The sequence below is a fragment of the Leiobunum rupestre genome, chromosome 6 (assembly GCF_980474605.1).
Source record: "Leiobunum rupestre chromosome 6, qqLeiRupe1.1.hap1, whole genome shotgun sequence".
NCBI classification, from domain to species: Eukaryota; Metazoa; Arthropoda; class Arachnida; order Opiliones; family Sclerosomatidae; genus Leiobunum; species Leiobunum rupestre.
In genome coordinates, this window is record NC_143389.1 from 35,569,736 (window position 1) to 35,595,342 (window position 25,607).

Consider the following 25,607-nt stretch of genomic DNA (forward strand, 5'->3'; position numbering starts at 1 on the left):
TGTGAGTGTGTGAAGTGGGAACGAGGAGGGGAGCCACGGAAACTGTAGCCCCTTCTCTCGAGATTCCCTCTTTGCCCAAAAAGGGTTGAATGGACCCTGTAGTCAATCGATAAACTAGTATCCGCGGTGTGGTGGCTGTGGCCTTGGCAAGTTTCAAACCCGCCACGGAGACGATTATTAGTTTCCCATTCATTATTACCGCGAGGAAGAGGCCCAACGTCTTATTGTCTCTCAGAAGGTATACTTAACGAGATAAAATTAAATTATTTATCGAGAATATAATTAAGGAGCTTGAAAAGCGGGAATTTATTCGTAGACCAGAACGTGACTTTTGCTTCGATTCATCAGATAATATAATTAGTGTCACTTTGACGAATATAAGTTAACGAAAATATATTGAGAAGGGTAATTAAAAAATTATTTAAATTTTAAGTGTCCGAAATTAATTTTGGCAAACGTTTAAAAGAAAATAAAATTTTAGTCAGAATTTTATTTGAATTTTGGACCAATATTTCGTGAAATGTTTCTCAATTTTAAATTTTTTTTAAAAGGTATTTGTTGTTGAGTGTAATTTTCAACAAAATGGTTGAAAAAATATGGTTTATTTTCACTTTATTTAATATAATCTACTTTTGGGGATGACGTTTCGTAAAATACTTTAACTATACATACTGTCACATCATATGTAACATAATTACTCATAAGTATGCCTCTGTATAACATTTACATTGAAAAAAATTCAATGAGACCTTGTTTCACGCGGAACATACATTAAGCGGACCCAAAAATGCAAAAATGCTTATAATCCTTGCGCTATTGAAAAGGTTACCAAGGAAACAAAATCTCGTGATCGCGAGACACGAGCTAAACTTGACATGGGCAAAGCCAGAAACGCGCGAGGAATTCTCACTAACTTCAGTTTCCAATCAGTAAAGTTGATGACGCGTATTTCGTCACGGAATTGTAAGTGACGTAATTTACGTCATATTAACGAAAATACTTTTATGGCATACTTATGAGTGATTATGTTACATATGGTCACATTAAAAGGTTAAATTAATCCGACACAAACTGGTAATTTATTAAAAGGTCAAAAAATTAAGATGACCACGCAAACTGGCAATTTATTAAACGGCTAAAAACTAGGGAAGACAATCTGTAGAATGAAATTAACTATTCAGACCACCCGTGGTTTTCCGAGCACGAATTCAAAACACTAAACTAATAAACGGTTTCTTCCCATTTAAACGTCAGATGCGCGGAAAAAATTGAACAAAAAAAAAACCCCGCCTTAAATCGATAAGGATAAAGGGAGCTGTAAAACTCGGAACAGAAGCGCTCTAAACGATTTCGAGTCCCGAGGATGTGATTTCGTTACCCGATATCACTGGCGAACTGACTCCGACAACGCTGCCACATTCAAGAAAATCAATTTACCAAGAGCGAGATTCGCGTTATACAACGGAGTTGATGATGATTCGAGCCTCTATTTTTTATGCCTTCTAGTTTTATGGCCCGTAAAATATAATCTCTTTGGCGAATGACAATTAAATTCGATAAAAAGTACAGCGCGGGCGAAGAGGCTTCAATCTTTGTCATCGTGTGTGGTTTCGTTCTATCTCCCTCGGAACGGTTAAAATGATGGAAAAGCGAACGGGGCATGTATGCGACACTGTCATCCTGGCCCCTCAGCGCCCTTGTATATTCAAATAATCATTACTCTGCTCGCGGATAACGCCGGAGAACGGCGGGAGGGAGGCTGTCCTAATTATTTTATCCGCTTGAACCGAAGGTTACTCGTCAGAGGGCATGAGAACCCCTACCCTGGTGGCAAAAAAAAACTATTTTGTAAAAGCGACTGTCGGGGTCTGTGGTACTTAACTTAATAAGAAGATTTACTAGAAGATTTAGCAGCCAGGGAGTTCTGTACAAATCTCGCTAAAATGAAAATTTAATTGTTATTTAAAATAATGAACGATTTCACAGTAAAAAATTGCCTTTGATTTAGAATAAATTATGTTTCTATAATAATTTCGTTAAATTGAAATGTTTAGACAATTTAATTGTTATTTAAAAATAATAAACGATTTCACGGTATACAAATTGCATTTGATTTAGAATAAATTTTGTTTCAATAATTATTTCGTTAAATTGAAATGTTTAGACAATTTCATTGTATAAAAATTGCCATTGATTTAGAATAAATTGTGTTTCGTTAAATTGAAATTTGTATTCTTAGAAATATTATACACACGAACACGTCGAGGTTTGCAATGTGCTTTACGGATTCCATAAAAATGCAGTACTTTTTACAAAAGAAAAAAATTATAGAAATCTTGAAATAATATGGAAAATCACAAATAAAATTCTCGAAAATCAATTTTTTAATCTCAAAACATTCTCGAAAATCAATTCTTTGATCTCAAAACCTTCTCGAAAATCAATTCTTTAATCTCAAAACATTCTCGAAAAACAGTTCTTTAGTCTCAAAACATTCTCAAAAATCAATAGCTCTTTAAATAAAATACGAGAGGTCACGTGATTACGTTAGATTCATCGTGCAGTTAAAGTTAGAGAGCGCGCGCTTATTTTTGTTTTTGTTGAGCTCGCGCGAAAACGCAAGAGACCCTCTACACGGAAATATTAGGAAGCGCGCGCTCCAAAAAATAACACTTTTTATACATGTATGCGTATATATTATATTATAGAAAGAGCTATTATTTAATCTCAAAATATTCTCGACAATCAATTCTTTGATCTCAAAACATTCTCGAAAATCAATTCTTTAATCTCAAAACATTCTCGAAAAACAATTCTTTAATCTCAAAACATTCTCGAAAAACAATTCTTTAATCTCAAAACATTCTCAACAATTAATTCTTTAGTCTTAAAACATTCTCAACAATCAATTATTTAATCTCAAAATATTATCGACAATCAATTCTTTAATCTCAAAACATTTTCGATAATCAAGTCTTTAATCTCAAAACATTTTCGATAATCAAGTCTTTAATCTCAAAACATTCTCGAAAATCAATTCTTTAATCTCAAAAAATTCTCGAAAATCAATTCTTTAATCTCAAAACATTTTCGATAATCAAGTCTTTAATCTCAAAACATTTTCGATAATCAAGTCTTTAATCTCAAAACATTCTCGAAAATCAAGTCTTTTATCTAAATCAATTCATTTATCTTAAAACATTCGCGAAAATCAATTATCTAATATCAAATGTTTATCGAAAATCAATTCTTAAATCTCGAAATCAATTTCGGATTTCTGAGTTCAAAAATTGGTACACAAAACCGCTCAATTTCTGAGTTCGCTTTGTAACGTAAGTCAAGCTTTGATTAACTTATATACTCTAGCAAGGGCGTATTTAAGGGGGGGGTTTGGGGGTTCAAACCCCCCCGAAATGCTGATGACCGGGGGGGGGGGGGGCTAATAAATATCAGTAAAACTTCCGTCAGCATCCCCCCCTTGAAATTTTCCCTCAAAACCCCCCCTGAAATAAAATCCTGGATACGCCCTTGTACTCTAGTTAAATACGCAACATTTTAAAGTCCTTGTAATCGGGTGTTTACCGCGACATAACCCATTTTATCCTCTGGGCAAGAGCAGAGGTCGATCTTATGGCTTTAATTTCACGCGCGTAAATACCTTTCAAATCTTATCTAAATGCGTTTTAAATTGAGGACGATCCATTTCACAATCGACAATTATTTGTAAAGACTCGGTGAAGAGACGGCGACATTGAGCGATAGTTGAGAGAAAGAGTTACGGGTTTATAATTAGAGAGGTTAAGCGGTCGCGATTAGGACGTCTAGCCTTCCACCACGCTTTGTTGGCGTTTCGTCAAGCAAACTAGACAGCGTGATCTAAGCGTTCCAAGTCCTCGTCTTTCCAGTAAGCGTTCTATGAGGCTTTGATGAATGTGACCTATTTTTAGAGTCTACACTTTTCGCTGTTTTGAATAAAGGACAGCGTCGGTAGTCCCGCTTTATTCCTGACCCATATAAATATGATGAATATATATATATATATATATATATATATATATATGAGAAATGCTCGGGTACCCTCGCATATTGACGAGAATTGTGGCTATTCGACAATCAACTAGTCATAACATTTTTTTGTTCCATAATAACTCTATTCACGCGATCTTTTATGACTGCGGAATCGAACCGCTACGGCATCAGCCCACTCAGACGTCTGGGCGGCTATTCTACAGGTCATTCGTTTAGTCATATCCATTTTAGAAAGGCCATATTTCGAAATGGTTATCATTACGACTAGCCCTCTACTGCCCTGTAGAAAATCGTTCCGTAAAGCTCAATAGCCATGCACACGAGTCTAAAATTTCGTCACTTTTGGTTTTAAGCACTCACTTTTATGCTAGATCTATGGTAATTTCACTAAAACGAATAACACTATTTATATTTTGAAAACACATCGATATTATAAATTATTATTTTATTCTTTATTATTAACTACGCCGGAAATCGTCTTCAGCTACGCCAAGTTTATCCACATTGAACTAAAATTATCCGTGATTTTCCGTGCTTTTTAAAGTCTGAGCAGTGAGTCCCCTTAGATTCTTGGTCCATTGGCTGGAGCGCTCAATCATCGACAAACTACATCCTAGCAGTTTGTCGATGGTTCACGTTCAATTTTGACAAAATGGCGCCGTTGTTATCGGTTAAGTGATTAGGCTTAGTAAGTTTTAGATCTTTTATTTTTGAAATTATTTCTTTAAAGGTTCAAGTAATGGTAATTAACCATTGTGTTAAGTAAAAATAACAAGTAAGCCACATATGGCTGAGGTTTTTTAATCAAATTCACTGGAATATATTTCATTTCCAAAATTAAAAATTTAATGAATTAAGCGTAATCTATCTTTCTCGCGAGTACTGTCGTCTAAGTCCCTCGTAGTGATAGATGAACAGAATTCTTCAAAGCAGCTGACGTATCTCAGTAAGCCTTCCTATTTAGACCACGTCTACCATTGCAAAATATCAGAAACAGTGAGACCCCTTAGATTCTTCGTCCATGAATAGTCTTAACAGAGAAAAAATGATTGATAAAAATAAGGTAAAATGGGAACCAAATTATTAAAAATAAGGACTAATGTTAAGAAAAATTAAATTTGAATTTAGCCATTGTTACACTATCGCTCGAAATTAAATTCCATGGTAAGCTTGTTTAAACCCAGAGTTACGCTAGACCTTAAAACCCAGTTTAAGTCGGTTCGAATGCCAGTTTTGCAAAATGTAATTGAGAGAAACTCGCAATGAAAGTTCATTTCAAGTGAAAGTGTGAACGCGGTTTAAAATCATTGTAATCAAACCAATTTAAACAAATTTAATATAATTTATAACTATTTGACTAAAAAGGACTTAGTTATAACTATTGATTCGTCTCAGGTTTGTAAATTACCTTTGAACCGAAGTATAAAAATATTTTAAGCTGATGATGAAAATACGGTACTTAAGGGACCCAGATCTCATTTTTAGGGTAGTTTATGTACCTTGAAGAAAAATAGGGAATTTAGGTATCATATGGATATGGTGGTAGCCTGATATTAACTACAAAATGAGTTTCAGTCTCATAGGAGACAACTCTACGAAAGATAAAGAAATTTTGATGATTTGTTTAAATTCCAAATTTTTTTTATTACCCTATAAATAACCAAAATATTTTTTTCGCGGGATGGTGGCTCCCTATGGTCGTTAAGGTTTGAAAATCTCGTTGATATGACTTAGAAAAACTCCCGTATTTTGTTTTAAAATTTATATAAACTTTTCAGCAAAAGGTTAAATAACTCAAAGACAGTAAACTTTGGCTTACATCGAGGTCATGACCCCCGAATTAATATCCCGCGGAACGAAATAAAAGAACAACAACGCAATCGATAAAATTCCCCCCAAGAAGCAACCGCAAAGAGCAAACTATACGTTTTCAACCTTGGAAATATTTAGTGGATTCGTAAAATGTAACTCCGTTTGACCGCGGAAAAATCGAACTCTTTCGTATTCGAGCGGAATTTTTCGCTTAGCGGTTTCCTCTTTGATATCGCTGACGAGCGTGCGGAGGAAAACGAACCATCTTCAATATCGGACCGCCAAAAAAAAACAAAAAAAAAACCGAAAGGGTTCTAAGCATTATTTTTCGTTATGATGATTATTTTTTTCTCCCTCTCTTAAGGCAGGAAATTGATACAGGTTGCCTTTTACGCGAATCCCCCGATATAAGGTATATATTCCTCGCGGAGAGATCCGTTGCCAGGGAAACGGAGGGATCAATCCCATAATCTGACGAAAAGGGGGGGGCCGGCGAACGTTTTAACGAGCCAGATGGGAGCAAATGGGAAGAAAGAATAGGAAAAGGGGGAGCATATCGATTTGTGCCCCCTCCATTTCTCGCGTTTTACGCCAAGGGGGGTGAAACGGGGGAAGGAAAAGGGACCCCCCGCCTTTCGAGAAACGACCGAAAGTCGCGTAGAGCGAGGATATGTTGGCTAGATCTGGCAGAGCCTACCTACATGGCGGGGAAACGGCGATTGTCGTGACGCACGGCGTTACGAAGAGCGCCACGATCACGTAATAAGTCCCGCAAACAGAGCGACCGGCAGCGATGTTGTCAACGAAAGGGCATACCGCGTGACATTGCCACCGAGTCCATTTACAAGTACCTAGGCGTCCATACGAACTACGTTCATTTATAGAAACTTATACAACTAGTGCAAAAAAGTCAGTAGGATATCCAGCCATAATGGGGTATGTTTATCATTATTTCATTTCAAAACGATATTTTTTGTTATTTAAATAAAGTGTCACGTGGAATGACCAAAAAATGCAATACGTTATCGTTTCGCTCGTATGATTTTTCAAGGTTGTACGCGGATAAAGTTATTATCGAATTCGTAGTAGAAGTAACGTTGGTTTCAAATTTGTGAAATGTAAATCCGCTATAGTGTCGGAGAATGAAAGAGGAACGCGATAGCTCTGAGTCATAATTGTAAAGTGATATTTTGGATTAGAAATTAATGGATGAGAAATCCCGCCTACGTGAAGGGGAAGCCCAACAAGCAGGGGCAGACCCGTCGCCAACTTTCCATCACTTGTCTCGTGTATAGTCAATTAAATTTGGATTTTTAAAGTGTAAAAATGGTTCACAAAAGAATTATAGCTGTTAACGGTAACAGTAAGTTTAAGGGGCTGTTGGCTCGCGTGGCATGAAGGGCTTGCCACCACCCTCGTACGTAATTTAACCTGGTCACCCGAATTAAAAAAGACAATAAATAAACTTGGGCCTAGGGTAGTGCCTTGGGTATTAGCCTAGCTGATTATTATTATAATTTATTGTTCGAAAAACTTGACAAACTTTAATATATTAAAACAAAAAGAGTATATTAAATAAATTACAATTTTAATTACAAACTAAATTAAAAAGAAAAGTTCCAAAACTTAAATTTACTACTAGGTATGAACTACATGCTTCACTAAAAACCAAATTTACATGAAATTAAACGTTTTCGTGTACAAAGGTCATCTAGCCTTCGTTACTGGTAGCAATAAATATTTATTTCCAACATAGCATTTAGATATTTTCAAGTGACAGCTAAGCTACACAAAAGGTGCCACTGTGTCAATCATCGGCAAGAATAAAATATAATTTTTTTTTAGTGAAAAGCACGAATTAGAAAATAAAGTTTGTAAAACTTAAAATTTTCTAATCAGGAAAAATAACCAGTGTTTGGGTGAAGCAGATTCAACCTATGATATTTTTAAATTAAATTTTTTTCTGGCCCTATTTCCGTCAAAAATCGATAACATCATTGAAAATTCAAAATATCATAAAGCTCGAAAATGATAAAATATAAAAACAACTGTCCTTCTGGAGGAAATTCGTGCCGCCCAGTATGGATCTGCCCGTTGAAATTTGCTTAAATATAGGGGTCCCATTCGTATCAAAATATATAAAAAATATTCGGAGCGATACATCTCCAGACAATAGGGCGACAGAAATGACTGTTAGGCCGGCCATAAAAGAGGGAAACCGCCCGAAACGTATTGAGACCGTCAACCCCCCCCCTCTCCCGTTCCGAGCGAGGCCGGTCATGTTCGATTTCCTACAGATAGTCCCGATATCCAAACATTACGCAGACTTTACACCGACACTATTCCTTTCTCAAAACTGTCAACTAAAGCGGACAACGGACTCTTGAGAGTGTACGTCACACGCCAACTGAATGCGGACCCGCGCGGCGCACTTAGTGAATGAAATTCAGTGTATTTGGTTGTTGCGAAGAAACGTCAAAAAGAAAGTCTCGAGAACATTTTGGGGGGAATGGATGCGTAAGGAAAAACAAATGCTTTCGGGGAAGAAAGAAGGCCCTAGAATAAAGAAGGACCCGGGAGTTAAGGGTTAAATTTCCGGGTTAATGGACGGCGCGAGTCGCATAAGAGGCTTTCGCTTCTGAGGCACGCGACTGGGATTTTAGCGAGAGAAGTTTCTCTGTCTTTAAGGGTAGAGCCACAGAACTCGGCAACGTCCTTTTAGCCTAATGAGTCATCGGAGAAAGTAAACAACGGGTAATTAGCAAAATCTACGCGAATGAGCCGGGTTAAAGATAGCGGTATGCTATTCCTAGTAATAGGAGCGAGGGCAAATATATTATTCATTTAAATTTTAATGTCGCTTTAAACTCTGGGAAGGGCAGTTTTATCTTGGTGATCTTTTAACGCGTCTTTTCTTGCCGTTGCGTCTGTAGGGTTCTACCAGAAACGCCGCCAGTTTCGCTTCCAGAAGATCAACAACTCTTAAGACAGTTTCGCGAGACATCGTCGAGTCCGGTGGGAAGTAGCGATTGTCCTCTCCGATGGAGAGCGTGTCCAGCACCGCGGATGACGACGACGGTGTCCGCCTGATCGGATTCACGCTGTCCAGTCCGAACAACAGCCGCCCCAATTCCATCAACAACAAAGAGAAGAAATTTCACCGTCGCACCAAATCTTGCCTGCCAGAGCAGCACCCGAGCCATTTTCTCAACGTCAGTCCCGGTTTGACAATCACAGCCAACGGAAGGGTCAGTCCCCGGAGACAAGACTCCCTGCCCACGCCTCTTTCCGAAAAGGTCAAACTAGTCAAGTTCGAATTCAACGAAGAAGACAGAGTTCCTCGTTTGTAAGTATAGCTACAACGATTATTTGTACACCATAAAACATTTTAATAATTAAAAAGAAATAATTAAAACTGCGTTACATGTTTCGGCAATCTTCTTATAGCGTTAATTGAGAACGACGGCGTACACGCCAGATTGCCGAATAATGTAACGCAGTTTTAATTCTTTCTTTTTAGTTTTTAAAATGTTTTATGGTGTACAAATAATCGTTGAAGATTTCTTTACTTTATCTAGCTACTATATAATTAGCTAGGCTAATATCCAAGCGACGTTTTAAACCATAAATTCAAGTGACCGGGGTTACAATGCGTAGGAGGGTGGTAGCAAGCTCTTCATGCCATGCGAACCAACAGCTCCCTACACTCACTATTACCGTTAACATCGAAAAGTTTTTATGGAAAACCAGTGCCACAAGCTTTGATCTAACCGGGCTCCGTTTGTTGCGAGGCGAAAGTGCTAACCTCTCCGCCACCCCATAGTTCAGCATAGTAATGTATGCAGTGTTCCTGAAAATCCACCTTTTCGGAGTTTTGTCCAGGCCAGTGGCAAATACTGGCAAATAGTGGCTAATAGTGGCTAATAAAGAAAATAGGCCTGTTGAAAATATAGCCAAAAAGAAATATCTGTGGTCTAACATAAAAATATTTACCGCCAAACTAGCGCAAATTCTGGCAACTATGTATGGATATTTGTATTTTATAGCCCAAAATGCAAAAACTTTAAAGTTGAAATCTTAATAATAGTAAAAAATGTATTGACCACTTTTTGCCAAATTGACCACTAAATAAATTTTTTGCCAGGCCGGTATTTATCACTATTTGCCACTTGGTATTTACCACCTCGGAACTCTGAATGTATGACTCCGCAAACGCTACCACTTGTGTGTTCACAAATATTGAATTTAAATTTCCCGATAATTAGGCCGATGACTTTGAATGACGAAATTGTCCAAGTTCCGAGAACCGAAAAATGGCTCAATTCTTTGCTGTACGTAATAGCGGAAGATTATAAGATATATTTTACGAGAGAATTGCACCGCATTACCTTTTCGTAGCCATGTAAAATGCTAAAATTACACTGCATAGGAATATCTACTAATTAATAAATCATTTTTCTGATGTAATAGTTTTAGAAACTAAATTTTGAATTTCGCTCTGCACTAAGTTTTCTTCCAAGAAGCATCTTGGAAAATCAGTGGGAGGTTGGGGAGGCACATGATTAACATCAGTAGCTAAGAAATATATAATACACTTAATTGTTAGTAATATTAGCTGTAATATCCGTAGATTGCTTCCGTAGAATTCTCTTAAAAGGGAAATTGGATAATCTGCAAAGTCATTATCAAAGTCCTGGCAGCATGCTTGATCGGGGGAAATACAGAAGAGATTTTATGGAAATAATTATTATATCTATAAGGAAAAACTACTGTTATAATATAATTTACTATCAACCCCCGCCCTTGAGACGTGGCCGCCATCTCCACCAAATGTCTTATTAAAATCAGCAATGGCACGGTTAAACCTTCACTTACAAGGAGAGTACCCGAGGTGTTTATTGCCGATTTTGTTCCAAGTCGGGTGTAATGTAGACCTATATGAGATATGAAATTTCTCAAAAGGAGACGTTCCACTACCCATTCGATTTACCATGGCAACCGAAAATGTTTTTGACCACTTAAAATAAAAAAAATATCCCTTTAAAAAAGCATGGGATTTTCTCGGTTTTCCTTATTTTACCCAAACATTTTAACAATTTTACCCCAAAAATGTTCCAATTTACCCAAACTTGATGAAATTTACCAAAATGTGGTCCAAATTACCCATTTCGTGATTTTAAATTAAAAAAAAATATTTCGTAGCTAGTGAAACCGAGAAAATCCCATGTTTTTTTAAAGGGATATTTTTTTATTTTAAGTGGTCAAAAACATTTTCGGTTGCCATAGCAAATCGAATGGGTAGTGCAACGTCTCCTTTTGGAATATTTCACATATCAAATAAGTCTACATTACGGCCGACTTTGAACAAAATCGGCAATAAACACCTCGGGTACTCTCCTTGGTAGTCATTGCTCAAATTTAACCCGGTATTTTGTGTAGATGGAAGCATTTCAAGTTGCATTAAATATAGCTTCCAAGTAATCTATTAATAGTATAGCCCTCCGGGAATACGTACTTACGGAATGTGAAAATAAAAAGAATATAAAATAAGCTCTTGGTGGCGTCGGCTCGACCAAAATTGAATTACCGCCGCCCGAATGGTTCCGAAAGGAACTGCAGAAGCAAATGATGCGAAAATAAAATATTCCTCCTTTTAACCCGCGCACGAAAAAAGAAAAAGACGAAAATAATGGAATTATTTTCCTCGAGTACTTGGGACCGAATATTTCGCACCATTTTGCTTCGGAGCCAAGTATATACGCGATTTCGTTTTATTCGTCGCGAAACCGAGTCAGACAAACGCCAGGGAATTTAAGATGACCTGTGTTTATCGGAGCTCTACTTTTAGGTAATATTTACTGGTCTAAATGTTATCTTCTCTGCAATATTACAGATATTAACGGTAATGGTAAGTGTAGGGAGCTATTGGCTCGCGTGGCATGAAGGGCTTGCCAACACCCTCTTACGCATTGTAACAAGGCCACATGATTAAAGGCATTAAAAGTCGCAAGATGACTTGGGTCAAAGGTGGTGCCTTGGGCTTTAGCCTAGCTGATTATTATTATTATTATTATTATTATTATTATTATTAGTATTTTTATTGCGGGGAAGATAACATTTAGACCATTTTTTAATCAACCTTTGATTCTGACAATACTCAAAACTAGTGTAAACTAAGTAATTAATATAAAAATTTATATTAATTACCGGTACACTATAAAATAAATTTTAATAAATAAAAGTAAAATAGCGTTACATGTTTCGGCATGTTGGCGTGTACGCCGCCGTTTTCAAAGGCTTCACAAAGTCTAATGAACCAAAAAGGTCAGTCAGTTCGCCGAGCACAGCTACGGCGAAACATGTACGTGATTTTAATTTTATTTATTAAAAATTATTTTATAGTGTACCGGTAATCGTTGTAAATTTTTATTTTAATTACTTAATCAACCTTAGTCATTTTAATATAATGAAGGCAAGCCAGTTCGGAGAGTAGCTAGTTTATCTTAGATAAAATTATAAGTAGTACACTCGAGGAATGTTAGTAATGATAACCTGGAAACTCCCCATCAGTGAAATCCACGATAACAACGGAGATACCTTCTCATCACGACTATTTCGCTTCTAATTTACGCTTTCATTTTCTCTTTAACTACAGCTATCACGAAGCCTATTACTCCGAGATGGAGAACGGATGTCCAAACGGTGGTGGAGAAGGGAAAGTGAACGGCGTCAACGGAGACAGGACGCGAGAACGGGAGGACAGGATGGAACGCTTGAAGAAAGAATCGCAAGATTGGTTTAGCAAAGTTCGCGAAGAGAACCATAAATGGCGGCGGGGTTATTCGCCATCTTCGACCTTCGCCGACCCCGAGGACCGAATGCAAACGTTCTTCGAAGAGGCCCAGAAACAGTTCTCGATGGGCAACCAAGAGATCTTCGCGCGTTTCATGCAGGATAACCGCGAACGGTTCGCGGACATTCTGGAAGACCAGAACCGACTCTTCCAAACGGACAACCAACGCGAGAGTGATGAGTCGCGATATCAAGGACCCAAAAGGCCCAACAGCCTGTCCTCCGAGTTCAGCGGTACTTCCCTTTCGGACGAGTCCTCGATTCACGAGAAAAACGCCAATCGCGGAACCGGTGGCGGGGGCGGATACCTTTACGGCGGTGGTCGTTCCACGCCAAAGTTCCCCAAGAGGTCCCCCACCAGCCCCGACTTCTCCCCGGGCTTCAGAGACAATAAAAGAGACAACGACCGCGTCAAGGAAAGCGCCAGAATTACCAGCAACTCCACCAACTTTCTCTCATCCCCGGTCAGAGTGGGTCCGAACAGAATGGCCGCTACCCATTACCACATGTCGAAGAGCACCTTCGAGTATTGCGGTCTCTCAAACAGCTACAGGTGAATTTTTAACTCATTATGATTGTCTAATAATAGAGTTTTAGCAAACCCATTTCTACGCGTTTACGCGAACGTCTACCAATGCCTAAAAATGGGTTTGCTGAAACTCTCTAATATATTTCGCGGTTGACTAACGATAACCGCTTGAGGTATAGAAATAATATTAAATTCGCGACAGTCCTTCTCAAAATATAGAAGATAAGCAAAACCGCGAAGAAGTTAAAACGGGAACTTCGGGAAATATTACGAAAGCACTGTCGAGTCGGAGTAAAATCTAGACGCTACTGTTGAAACATCGACCGCTTAACTCGGCCGTTAAAGGTCTTTTATTTTTATACCCTTAGATATCGCAATATAATGTAATACCGATATTAAAACCTCGAAAGCCAGGGGCCAATACGATCGAATAATATAAACTTGCCAATTAAAGCGACGTTAATGGATGGGTAAAGTTTACGTTCGACGCTTTATAGAATGACTCGCATTCAGCCAAGCGTGAATTTTATAACCCCTCATTAATATAATTAGCGACGCGCGAAGCTGGTAGAGGATGTAATTTTACGAGAATAAAGACATCAATATCGCGATCAAAGTCTTCAAATGATAAATCTCGGAACGAACGAGTCGCCGCGATAACAATAAAGTTCCGTCGCAGAATTAGGTTAGTGAGAGGGAGGCCAATTGCCAACCGTATAAACACAACACTAACCTACAAGAAAAGACAGATTCGTCGCGGGAAGAAAGCCAAGACTATTCGCGATGTTCCGCCGAAGACAATTTGCCGAGAATAGCTATAAGCGTTATAGACATAGTTTTCTCTAGAAGAAATGGAGTCTACTCGAGCGAGGAATGTGAACGATGTTTTCCCCATTGCGGGGCGTAGTGACTGATCCAACAGTTATTTAAAGCCACACGAACACCTCACTTACGAATCATTGCGTCACGGAGAATTTGTATTCAGGGTGGGTACTCTTTCTAGAGATTCAAAAGAATGTAACTTTCAGTTTCGATTACTTCGTTTAACTTCAATTTTGGGGAGGCCCATATTTCTCAAAAGAAACGCTTAAGGACCAAGAACATATTTAGGTTTTAATGAGAACTTATTAACTCTTAACTAATCAATTTTTACCAATTGATTATAATAACGCCTTCTAGTAACGGTTTGTAAGAAAATTCAATTTCACTCAATAGACGCTTAAAGGAAAAGTCCAGGTTGGGTAAAACTTGGGTCTATTTGAAAGATCATGTTTAAATAAACTCAAAAAAAGTCGTAAAATTTTATCTTTTTTTAATGACGAGAAATTAATTTTTAAACGAGCCAAATTTACCCGCCAAGCGATCTGCCATTTGGTTTCGCGGTGACGTTTTAGGACTTTAATCACACGCTGTTCGCGCTATAACAGCGCTCTGTTCCCTGCGCGCGCTTACTCCGCGTGCGGTCTGCGGAGGGAAGGTGAAAGAAAATGGCAGCTCGCTTGGCGGGTAAATTTCGCTCGTTTAAAAAGTAATTTCTCGTCATTAAAAAAAGATACAATTTTACGACTGATATTTTTGAGTATATTTAAACATGATCTTTCAAATAGACCCAAGTTTTACGCAACCTGGACTTTTCCTTTAAATAAAACCTGTTCAGTGATTTGCCTAGAAGTAGTAATACAGATAACCAGGACATACTTGTAAAAATGTTATATTCTAAAGCAAAAGGGCTGGTTCAATTTCGCACGCGCCTCCTGAGAGAAAACAAAAGCCGCGCTATCAACAAATAAAACTAGCATAAACACGTGACTATTTTATTCAGTGACTCGCGCGTGCGCGTGGGGGAGGTAAGAAAAAGAGAGCGGCATTTATTGAAGCGCCTATTAGTTCATGAAATTTCTATTAAACTTAGTGTTAACAATTTAAATTTTTAATTCATCATAAATAACAAATTGTTGATAGAATTTAAATTATTTTTTATCAAAGAAAAAAATTAAAACCAGGTTTCCAACAAATGGCGTTACTGCTCTTTCTATCTAAACTGACCCGTAAGTTCTCGTTAACCTAAATACGTTCTTCTTAGTACTCGCGTTATTTAGACATTTTTTATTCAAACACGTACTCGAATTTGTGACAATTTCTTCAGAAACACTATTTCTTTAATAAAAAAGAAAATTCCCATTTCATAATCTTTTAGGATTCAGTTTCTGCTCAAGAAAAAAGCAGAATTTTAAATTGAAAGTTTCTTTGATATCAAAGTACTCTCAAGAATTCACGAATGTAAACCAAGCACGTACTAGTCTAACTCGCTACGGCCATAAAAGGAGGCGTAAAATAAAGTCTCGAAACATAGACTCCTGAAATGTATAGATAAATTTAGAATCTAGAAAACTAAAATATTAATGGAAAAACAGACAATATCGCGACGTATTTTCCGTCCGAATAAACACTGTAGAAAGCGCAATGCGAATGGCGAACCCAAAACGTCAAAAAGACCCGCCTGGTTTGCCATTTCGGCTTGAGGAATGAAATAGGCCAATGAAATAAAAGAATTGAGCGAATACACGCTTTGCTCCAACGATGATCAATAATCATCCCCGCCGAGACGCGCCAAAGACGATAAATATGTCGGGGGTATTCCCCCTTCCCCCATTTATCAATTAGCCACGCGTCAGACTTGTTAATTAGCGAGGAGACACTCGGGAAGAAGAAAAGGGTGCGACCGCGTATCGATCCAAAGGTAAAGAGAGACTGCACGGATGAAACTCCGAAAGAAGGAATTCCGTGGAGTCACGGCAGCGTGTTTACGAAAACGCAAAAGCCTTCTTCGTAGAAAGAAAGTTGATACGATTGCCGAACAGTATAGACCAGTTACGGCGAGTTTAGAAATTGATGAGAGGCCAACTTCGTCAAATGTTTTTGCATCGCGTTTTCCACGTCGGAGTTGGCCATTTCACTCGTTTCGAGAATCAGCGTACGCCTTCAATTAGCCGCTATGGCACGCGAAGTAGATTTTGTTTGTGTCGTCATTGATTTCTCGTCGACTGCCCTCGCTATCGGCATTCAATTACGAAGAAAGAGAGGACGACAAGTGTTTATTTCTGTGTTCCAAGACTTTTTTTTCCAGTCGCGGATCGGAGAACGTCGATAAAAATAATCACCGGCGGATATCGGATTATTGGTTCACTCGAACGAAGGGAAAAAATAGCCGCCCAAAGATAAGATAAAGATGTTAGAGGATTATCTCGTTTGGATTTTAAATGGGTAAAAATCAAACGCGAGTCTTTGACGTTGTATATGGCATTTTTATTGGGTTCTCGGTTATGTTTACGCCCGTGTGTCAGCTGGTGAATTAAAGGTACTTCATCACGCGCCATACATCGACAATTTGTTTCCACGCTCGAATAGGTGTTTTTATAAATTAACGTGGCCTTATTGTTTGAATGTAGCTACTTCGTCACAACTTTAACTTTGGTAATATTACGAGCGCGCGCTAGGGGCGCGAGAAACCACGGATTTTCACGTGCGCGTGCAAACCGCGCGTGTCAAAACCACAGATAAAATAACTTCGTATATAGATAGGAAACTTCATGTTGTAGAAGTGACGCCAGATTTTTGGCCGACATCTGGTGGCGGCACCCGAATAATATTATTTGGTGAAGTTCGCACTACACGAAGTCCGTACTAAGACCTTGGTGTAACCATGGACCAAGAAACGATAAATGGTGTAACGCAATCCCAATTGCAAAGGCTTAAGCGAACTATATGTATTAAAAGTACTTTTTTCTTGAACTGAGAGGAAATTTAAAAAATAGCACTAGAGAAATACCATTCAGTAATGATTTTAAGTTGGTTTTAAACGCTATTTCTTGTATATTTGAAGAATTTGCAAAATACGTTTATTCACAAAACTCCGACCTCAAATTCCTCATTACGTTCTACGCTCTTGAGATCACAGCCAACTGGCGCAGTCACTAGATGTCAGGGCAATCTCGTGAGGGTCAGTTGGCCCCATTGAAGTTTCCTATCTATATACGAAGTTATTTTATATATGGTCAAAACTATTCTAATAAAGCTATGACATCGTGACGTAAGGGCAACATAAAAACAAGTTAAAAGGAACCACCTATGGACTGCATTGTACAGGATGAAAAATTGGTGAATAAGTAGATAAGTCCATAATGAAAAGGGATAATAAAGCTAAACCCTAAACAAATTTGTCGGTACGAGCTATTAGTAAGTTTTTAAATTTCTTCAAATTTGTTTAGGGTTTAGCTTTATTATCCCTTTTCATTATGGACTTATCTACTTATTCACCAATTTTTCATCCAACATAAAAACAAGTTCGGCAAGCGTAGCTGAATTTATAAAAAATAACTAATTACGAGAGTTAAAATCTTGGGCTATCACTTCACGGGGCATTTGTATCACAAAAGCTAGCTGGGTTTAACTATAACCACAGGAAACTATTTTTAACTATTTACGAAATAACTCCTTCGCGGAAGTTCGGACACATTTTTTCCCGGATAAGGGCTTTTACATTTTTACGTATTTTGGAATTTCTTTTTAATATTTTCACTTGATGAAAATAGAGCATATTAGGTTTTTATACTTTTAAAGATTTGGGACTCTTAAGATTTTTAACGAAATTGGGTTCTAGGGGGCTATTCTGTAAACATTCGAACGGGAATTCGATTTCGATACCCTATACCATGTCGAGATCGACTTCGACAATTTGCATTGATTTATGCTTATTCGAAATCTTTACCGAATACCATTCGTCGAGATCTCGAAGTTCGAAATCTAGTTTTCGATCGAAAATTGGATTTCGAATATTTACAGAATAGGCCCCCTGGATTTTGCTTAGTTCCCAATTTCTCGTTAATTTACGTTATCCAAGAATGCCAGTTAAATTTGTGATTTCGGACGCAGGTTCCACACTGAACAGATAACGCGCAACTATGAGCATGGCTATGAAAGCATTTCTGAAAGTGAAGACGAGGAAGATGACGAGTGTGAATCCGTAGAGGACGCCACCAGCACCGTTGGTACGGCCTCCGAGCTAGACGAAGAGTCCATCAGTACCCAAGAATTTGACGCTAGGAGCGATTCCGGATGTTTACTAGCCGCCGAGGTTAGTATATGTCTACAGACAAATTTAAACTTCCTCTTTTTAGCAAAACTTATACTCTTCTTGTCGCGGCAGTACGAATCGAAGAAAGACAAAGTGCAGCAAACCCTCCATAAGATCGCCACCGAGTTGCTAACGACGGAACGAACGTACGTGAACATCCTGCATCTGCTGGACCAGGTCTTCGCCTTCCGGGTGGATCAGGAGAACCGCGTCCACAACATGTTCTCGCACGACACAGTCGCCCAGATGTTTTGCAACCTCAAGTCCCTTTACAAATTACACCACGACTTCTTGTTGCCCTTGTTAGAGGAGCGACTGTCCAAATGGGATTCCGAGCCTCGAATCGGAGACATCATGAAAAATTTCGCGCCTTTTCTCAAAATGTACACGGAGTACGTCAAAAACTACGATAACGCCATGGGTCTCATCAACGCTCTCTACCAAAAACAACCGCATTTTGCTCAAATCATGGACGACATACACGTACGTTTATACCTATTGCTGGTTTGCCTGAAAGGGCGATTTTAAAGGGAATTTTAAACTATAATCAACGTTAACATTTTGCAGACATTAGAAGAATGCGGACATTTGACATTGCAACATCATATGCTAACCCCAGTGCAACGAGTACCTCGTTACCAACTTTTGCTAAAAGGTAATGCCTATTATCAGGAAAGCATATTTATTCACTTCGAATGTCTAAGGATCTATTGGCACCGTGTTGTGAACCGTTAGGTTCTTAAACTAACAAGGAAAGTCGAATGTAAGACTAAGAGTGAAGGACACCCACTCGGAAAATAGACTTACAAGAAAATAGATTTAAGAAACTCCAATTAGTTCTCAAATTGAGGATCTTGGAGAATTCTTCGGGAAACTAGTCTAGTTCCGCGTAAAATCACTTATTTCGATGCTTAAAAAAAGAGCAAAGGGTGTAAATGAACTTCTATTCGATAGTAGCACCCTAGCTTAGCAAATCGAGAGCGAAATCTCCCCTGTAAACCACTCCCATTTTTATGAGAATCATCAAGGCCACCATAGTCTTCCTTAGACATTCGAAGTGTATACGTATCTAGTTTCTTGACATTACCAAATAAATGATAATAATATGGAATACCATAATTATACTATTCTTTCGAATACGGTAGATTATTTAAAGAGACTTCCGGAGCACTCGCCAGATCGGGCAGACACAGAAAGTAATTAAAGACCGAACAAAAAATTAACAAAACAATTTCCCCGCCTTATAAAATGCTAATTTCTATTGTTGACAGAAGCGTTAGAGTTAGTTTCGACGGCCGCCATTCACGCCAACGAAGCCATGAAGAAAAACGTAATGAATTCGGGTTCAGACAATCGAACAAAATTAAAATTAAAATTTCCTTATTTCAGGATAAAATAAAGAAGTTACTGGAAATTCAGGAAATGATCGGAGGGGTGGTCGATCTAGTCAGTCCCAGCCGAGAATTGTTAAAAGAAGGGAAAATTATCAAAATCTCAGCTCGCAGCGGAGACCATCAAGAGAGACATTTGTTTTTGGTAATGAGACGTTAACTATAATTCACAAAATAGAGGATATTAATTTAAATACATTTTCGTCAATTTTTACTTGTATTTGCAGTTCAATGACCTCTTATTACTCTGCAGTCAGCGGAGAATCGCGAATCGGGTCGTTTCCGGACCCATATTTCGCGTCCGAGCGAGGCTGGAGGTGGAAGGCTTAACGGTCGAGGAAGGTGATAATTTAGAAACGGCCAACTCCTTTTACATCAAACACGTCGGAAGATCTGTAGAATTGTACACGCAGTAAGTTCTTCAAGTTTCATTTAAATTACTGTCAAATAGTAACTTAACTCGTATTATTACAGCACACTCGAAGAGAAACAAGGATGGATGGAAGTAAGTATCAGAATTGGTCAACGCTTTAGTCTTTGATTCGCGTTTCGATGTCCATGTTAATGTGACAGACGAAAGGCGAGTTAGTTCACTTTTAAAACAATATTACATAGATTTTTACTTATTTCAGGCATTCGCCAAAGCAGTTCACGAACTAAATAAAAGGAAAAGCTCTTTAAAGGTATATTTATCGCTTTTGGTAAACACATTTTGGTATGCTAACCATTGATTATTTGAACCACAGTCTCCGGAAGGACTGGAATTGGGTAAAAGGGCGCCGACATTTGTTAAAGTGGAATCGGTGACTCATTGCATGAGTTGCGGCCGGCATTTTAACGCCTTTTCGTTCAAATGGAAACACCATTGTCACGCGTGTGGCATCGTAAGTATTTCAAGACTCAGTCGAAGAGCCAAAACAGAGAAATTACTTAATTTTTTGGTATCTCAAAGGTGGCTTGTGGCAAATGTCTGGTTCGCAAGTTGCCCCTTCCTTGCGAGAAGTATCGTTCCTGTCGGGTTTGCAATTCCTGTTACGAGGCGCTGGTTACGATGAACGGGGATGACTCTACGCTGAAGTACGCCGGGTCACCTGCCATGACGCCCGATTCACCACCTCCCAATTTCGCTTCCCCGGAGAGTCCAGTTAGACACAGATCTGTTTTAGACGTAATGATTCATTTGTCTTTGTTGACAGTCCACCAGGGCTGGATTAAACGTCGAACAAAGTACGCGCGTGATTAGGGCATCAAAGGAAAGGGTAGTAAAAGCCTGGTTTTCACTTGGCGGTTTTTTCAGCGGAAAATTCATATTCGGCGCTACGACGGAAATCGTATTTCGCTCACCGCTAGCGACATTACGTTTTCACTTAGCGTTTAGTTTGGGGTTTTTTTTGTCGTCTGCATATGAATCATTCAAAATGACCGGTTTAATAGATGACGATGAGCAAATGCTCTTAATTAGCGCCCACTATAGTTTCATAAACTTGATTTAATTTTTTATGAAATATCGAAATCAAAGAGCAAATTCTTATGAAAGATCAGTATGGGTTAAAGAAATATACAAAAGAAGAAGGGAGCAAGGATATCACGACAATCTAGTTCAGGAAATGAGAGTAGGTGATACAGAGAGCCATTGAAAATACGGTACAATTATTTTGTCTAGCTTAAAGTTATTTAACTTAATTTACATATTTCATTGGTCGCTCGCTAGCGAATCCGTCGAAACGCAGCGGAAAAATAGAATTTGAAAACGCTACACCCAGCGTCGGCGGTAAAATTCTTCCATTTTCGTTCGACGCCGTTTTTTTCCGCCAAAAAATCGCCAAGTGAAAACCAGGCTTAACGCAGAAACTTTAAATTTACAGATTTACCATTTGCCAAAATCCATGGTAAATCCGATATTGGAATATTTAAATTATACATAAATAAAGACAGTAAAATGTTGGAAGTGCTTAGAGAATCTTAGGTTCTTAATCCAGCTCTGCTGCCCATTCATTCTGCAATAAAAGAACAATCATATTGTAGGTGAAGCCACTTGACCAGTCCGTCGTCTGCGGATACTTACAATTAAAAGCGAGAAGCCGAACATGGATTCGGAGATGGTTCGCCCTACACGTCGATTTTGTTCTATATTCGTTCTCCTCGGAACACGTACGATCATTTTTTCAAAGATCTATGTTTAAAATAAAATGGACCATTTACAAAAACGACCAATTTTGAGAAATATTGCCGAAAAATATACTAAACAAACACTGAAAATTATCCTTAAAATTGACTAGAATAACGGTAAAGTTTATAATGATATTTTTTCAAGGATAATTAATTAAGATTTCCTAAAATTTTCAAAATTGTTGGTATTATAACTTTACACAGTTCAATTCTAAATAAAAAATTTTGAAAATATATTTCATGGCTCAAGAGAAATTAGGTTACATTTCAAATTCATGTTAGAAAATATATTTACTCTCTAAATGCTCGAATAGTTTACGTCTATTTAAATTTTACAGATAATGAGCTATTATCCGAGTCTCAGAAAATCGGATCTCTAGTTTTTTTAATTGTGTCACTGTTTGTACATGGTTTTAGTTCTGATTGTAGATAGGATAGGATTTTTGATATGATTTTTCTACTAAATAACGCAGGAGGAACGTGCTCTGACGTCAATGCCAGTACCGGGTTACGTAGTTAACATCCCATCCAAAGGCGAAAGCGGGTTGGACGGACGCGACAATGTCTTTAAACTATCGCACCAGAAAAAGGTCTACTGTTTTCAAGCGCAAGATTCGGTTGAACTTGAAAGGTTAGTCTTGTTGTAAAATATAGAGAGACGTTTCGTGTACCTTCTTCATTTGAAAATTTCCCCAAAATGTAGGTGGGTTACGGCGTTACAAATGGCATCAAGGGCGGAGTCTCCCAGTTGATGAAGTTGAACAAGATTTCGTTCAGACACGGATGACTTTGTGTTGTCGAGCGAGAAAAGGTTTCTAGTCTTTAAAAATAATTTCAACCTCCGAAGCGAAGGACCATCGTAAATTCCTTAAGTTCTGTGATTTATTTAAAAAGATGTTTCGAGACAAACGAGAAAGCGCGCGACAAAGAAAGTGTAATAGGTATTCGGAAGACTTTATAGGAATTTTTAACAAATCTGTTGGGTTTGATTTGAGAAGAATGAAAAAAAAATATTAACTAGTTATACACACGCATTAATCTAATGAAAGGTTTTAGCTATTTAGGTTTTTTATCAAAGTGTTGGTGTACAATTGCTTTATAAATATTTCTCTTTAAACAAAGATTGACTATGAGAGGAAATTAGATGTATACCAACGCGAAAAAATGACCCCAGTGAAACTTATATTGATTTAAAAAATGCAAGTTGACTGTTTATACATAGTTCGCTCAATCATATCAATTTAAAATAAATTACTAAAAAAGTGTTTATTGTGACGTTTCACTTCTTAAAAAACAGCTAAACTTAAATAGGGTTTGGGAAGAAGGCATCAATTATGCCAACTAAGGTCGTGTGAAATTTGCTGAACAATTCCATCTGTCGACAGTTACGTGTACTTCTATACCCATGCCCTCTTCTCTAACCTATTAAATGTATCAGGAAAATCAGGCTATTAATCGTGGAATTCGGCCAAATTGGCATTCATCTAGAAGCTAGAGGCTCTTAGGGGTGAAACTTTACTACGTCACTGATGGAAGTATGCATTTTTTTAAACTTCCTTCAGTCGTAGCTTATTAAAAATAATATTATCCACTGGAAAATTGGGTCTCCAATATCCGGTACTTCAGTCTCCACTGGAAGGTTAGGCCTCCATTAACCGGCCCTTCAGTCTCCACTGGAAGATTTGGCCTACAGTCTCCGGTCCTTCCGTCTTCACTGGAAGATTGGGCATCATATATATGTCCCTCCAGTCTCCGGTCCTTCAGTCTCCACTGAAAAATTGGGCCTCCAACATCCGGTCCTCCAGTCTCCGGTCATTCAGTCCTCACTGGAAGGTTGGGCCTCCAATATCCTGTCCTTCAGTCTCCACTGGAAGGTTTGGCCTTCAGTCTCTGGTCCTTCAGTCTTCACTGGAAGATTTCGCCCTTATATATACGTCCCTCCAGTCTCCGGTCCTTCAGTCTCCACTGGAAAATTGGGCCACCAACATCCGGTCCTTCAGTCTCCGGTCATTCAGTCTAAACTGGAAGGTTGGGCCTCCAATACCCGGTCCTTAAGTCTCCACTGGAAGGTTTGGCCTCAAGTCTCCGTTCCTTCAGTCTCCACCGGAAAGTTGGGCCTACAGTCTCTTGTCCTTCAGTCGCCACTGGAAGATTTGGCCTCCAGTCTCTGGTCCTTCAGTCTTCACTGGAAGGTTGGGCCTCCAGTATCCGTTCCTTCAGTCTCCATTGGAAGGTTGGGTCTCCAATACCCGGTCCTTCAGTCTCCACTGGATGGTTTGGCTTACAGTCTCCGGTCCTGCCGTCTCCCCTGGAAGATTGGGTCTCCAATATCCGGTCCTTCAGTCTCCACTCTAAGATTGGGCCTCCAATATCCGGTCCTTCAGTCTTCACTGGAAGATTGGGCCTCCAATATCCGATCCTTCAGTCTCCTCTGGAAGATTGGGTCCTCAATATCCCGTCCTTCAGTCTCCACTGGAAGGTTTGGCCCACAGACTCTGGTCCTTCCATCTTCACTGGAAGGTTGGGTCTCCAGTCTCCGGTCCTTCAGTCTCCACTGGAAGGTTGGGCCTCCAGTCTCCGTTCCTTCATCTCCACTGGAAGGTTTGGCCTCCAGTCTCCGTTAATTCAGTCTCAACTGGAAGGTTGGGCCTCCACTCTCGGGTCCTTCCATTTCCACTGGAAGATCGGGTCTCCAATATCTGGTCCTTCAGTCTCCATTGGAAGGTTAGGCCTCCAATACCCGGTCCTTCAGTCTCCACTGGAAGGTTGGGCCTCCAGTCTCGGCAGTAGCGGCGCTAAGGTTTTTTCACAGGTTGGCTAATTATTTTGTGGCCCCTAAGAATTTTGTGGCCCTTAGCGGGAACCTTTGATTGACTATATTTCGCAAAAGTGGTGAAATCGAATAAACCCACAATTTTCCAGGAAGCGAGAAGAGCATGGTCGTTTTATTGTTGCGGCTCTCGTCGCGTTTTCTGGACCCCCTACTGACTTTGTATATGACCTGGAGGGGACACGTGCATGCCTGGGGTATTTCCCTAAATTCCCATAAGCCCCTTTCTTTTCAACTTTCTCTCAATTTCCGCTACCTTCCTCCCGAATCTATACGTTTATGGTCTACTACCTTTTTGAGTAAACAAATTGATTTTGAAAGATATTTTCCAGAAAAATGTTTCTTCGCAATAAAACAAATTTCTAGAGATAATGAAAATTCATAAATTAAAATATGTGGCCTCTTAATTATGAATATGTGGCCCTTTCAATATAAATATATGGCTATGTGGCCCCTCTCAGAAATGCAGGGGGGCTAAAGCCCACTTCAGCCCACCCTTAGCGCCGCTACTGACTCTGGGTCCTTCAGTCTCCACTCTAAGATTGGGCCTCCAATATCCGGTCCTTCAGTCTTCACTGGAAAATTGGGCCTCCAATATCCGGTCCTTCAGTCTTCACTGGTATATTGGGCCTCCAATATCCGGTCCTCCAGTCTCCAGTCCTTCAGTCTCCACTGGAAGGTTGGGCCTCCAGTCTCCGTTCCTTCAGTATCAACTGGAAGGTTAGGCCTCCAGTCTCCGTTCCTTCAGTCTCCTCTGGAAGATTGGGCCTCCAATATCCGGTCCTTCAGTCTCCTTTGGAATATTGGGCCTCCAATATCCGGTCCTCCAGCCTCCAGTCCTTCAGTCTCCACTGGAAGGTT

At 39.0% G+C, this 25,607-nt stretch overlaps 1 protein-coding gene across 1 annotated transcript; it reads left to right on the top strand.

Moving 5' to 3' along the window:
* Positions 1–6,493: 6,493 nt before the first annotated feature.
* Positions 6,494–23,163, top strand: LOC149940763 (FYVE, RhoGEF and PH domain-containing protein 2-like). Its single transcript, XM_090177864.1, has 17 exons — positions 6,494–6,777; positions 8,775–9,187; positions 12,497–13,246; positions 18,155–18,356; positions 18,429–18,839; positions 18,924–19,011; positions 19,502–19,552; positions 19,628–19,686; positions 19,746–19,892; positions 19,975–20,159; positions 20,222–20,252; positions 20,380–20,430; positions 20,494–20,631; positions 20,700–20,915; positions 21,773–21,898; positions 22,390–22,547; positions 22,620–23,163. Exons 2-17 carry the CDS (start codon positions 8,883–8,885, stop codon positions 22,666–22,668), a joined length of 2,967 nt encoding a protein of 988 aa, XP_090033990.1. The 5' UTR covers positions 6,494–6,777; positions 8,775–8,882; the 3' UTR covers positions 22,669–23,163.
* The last annotated feature ends 2,444 nt before the right edge of the window (positions 23,164–25,607 follow it).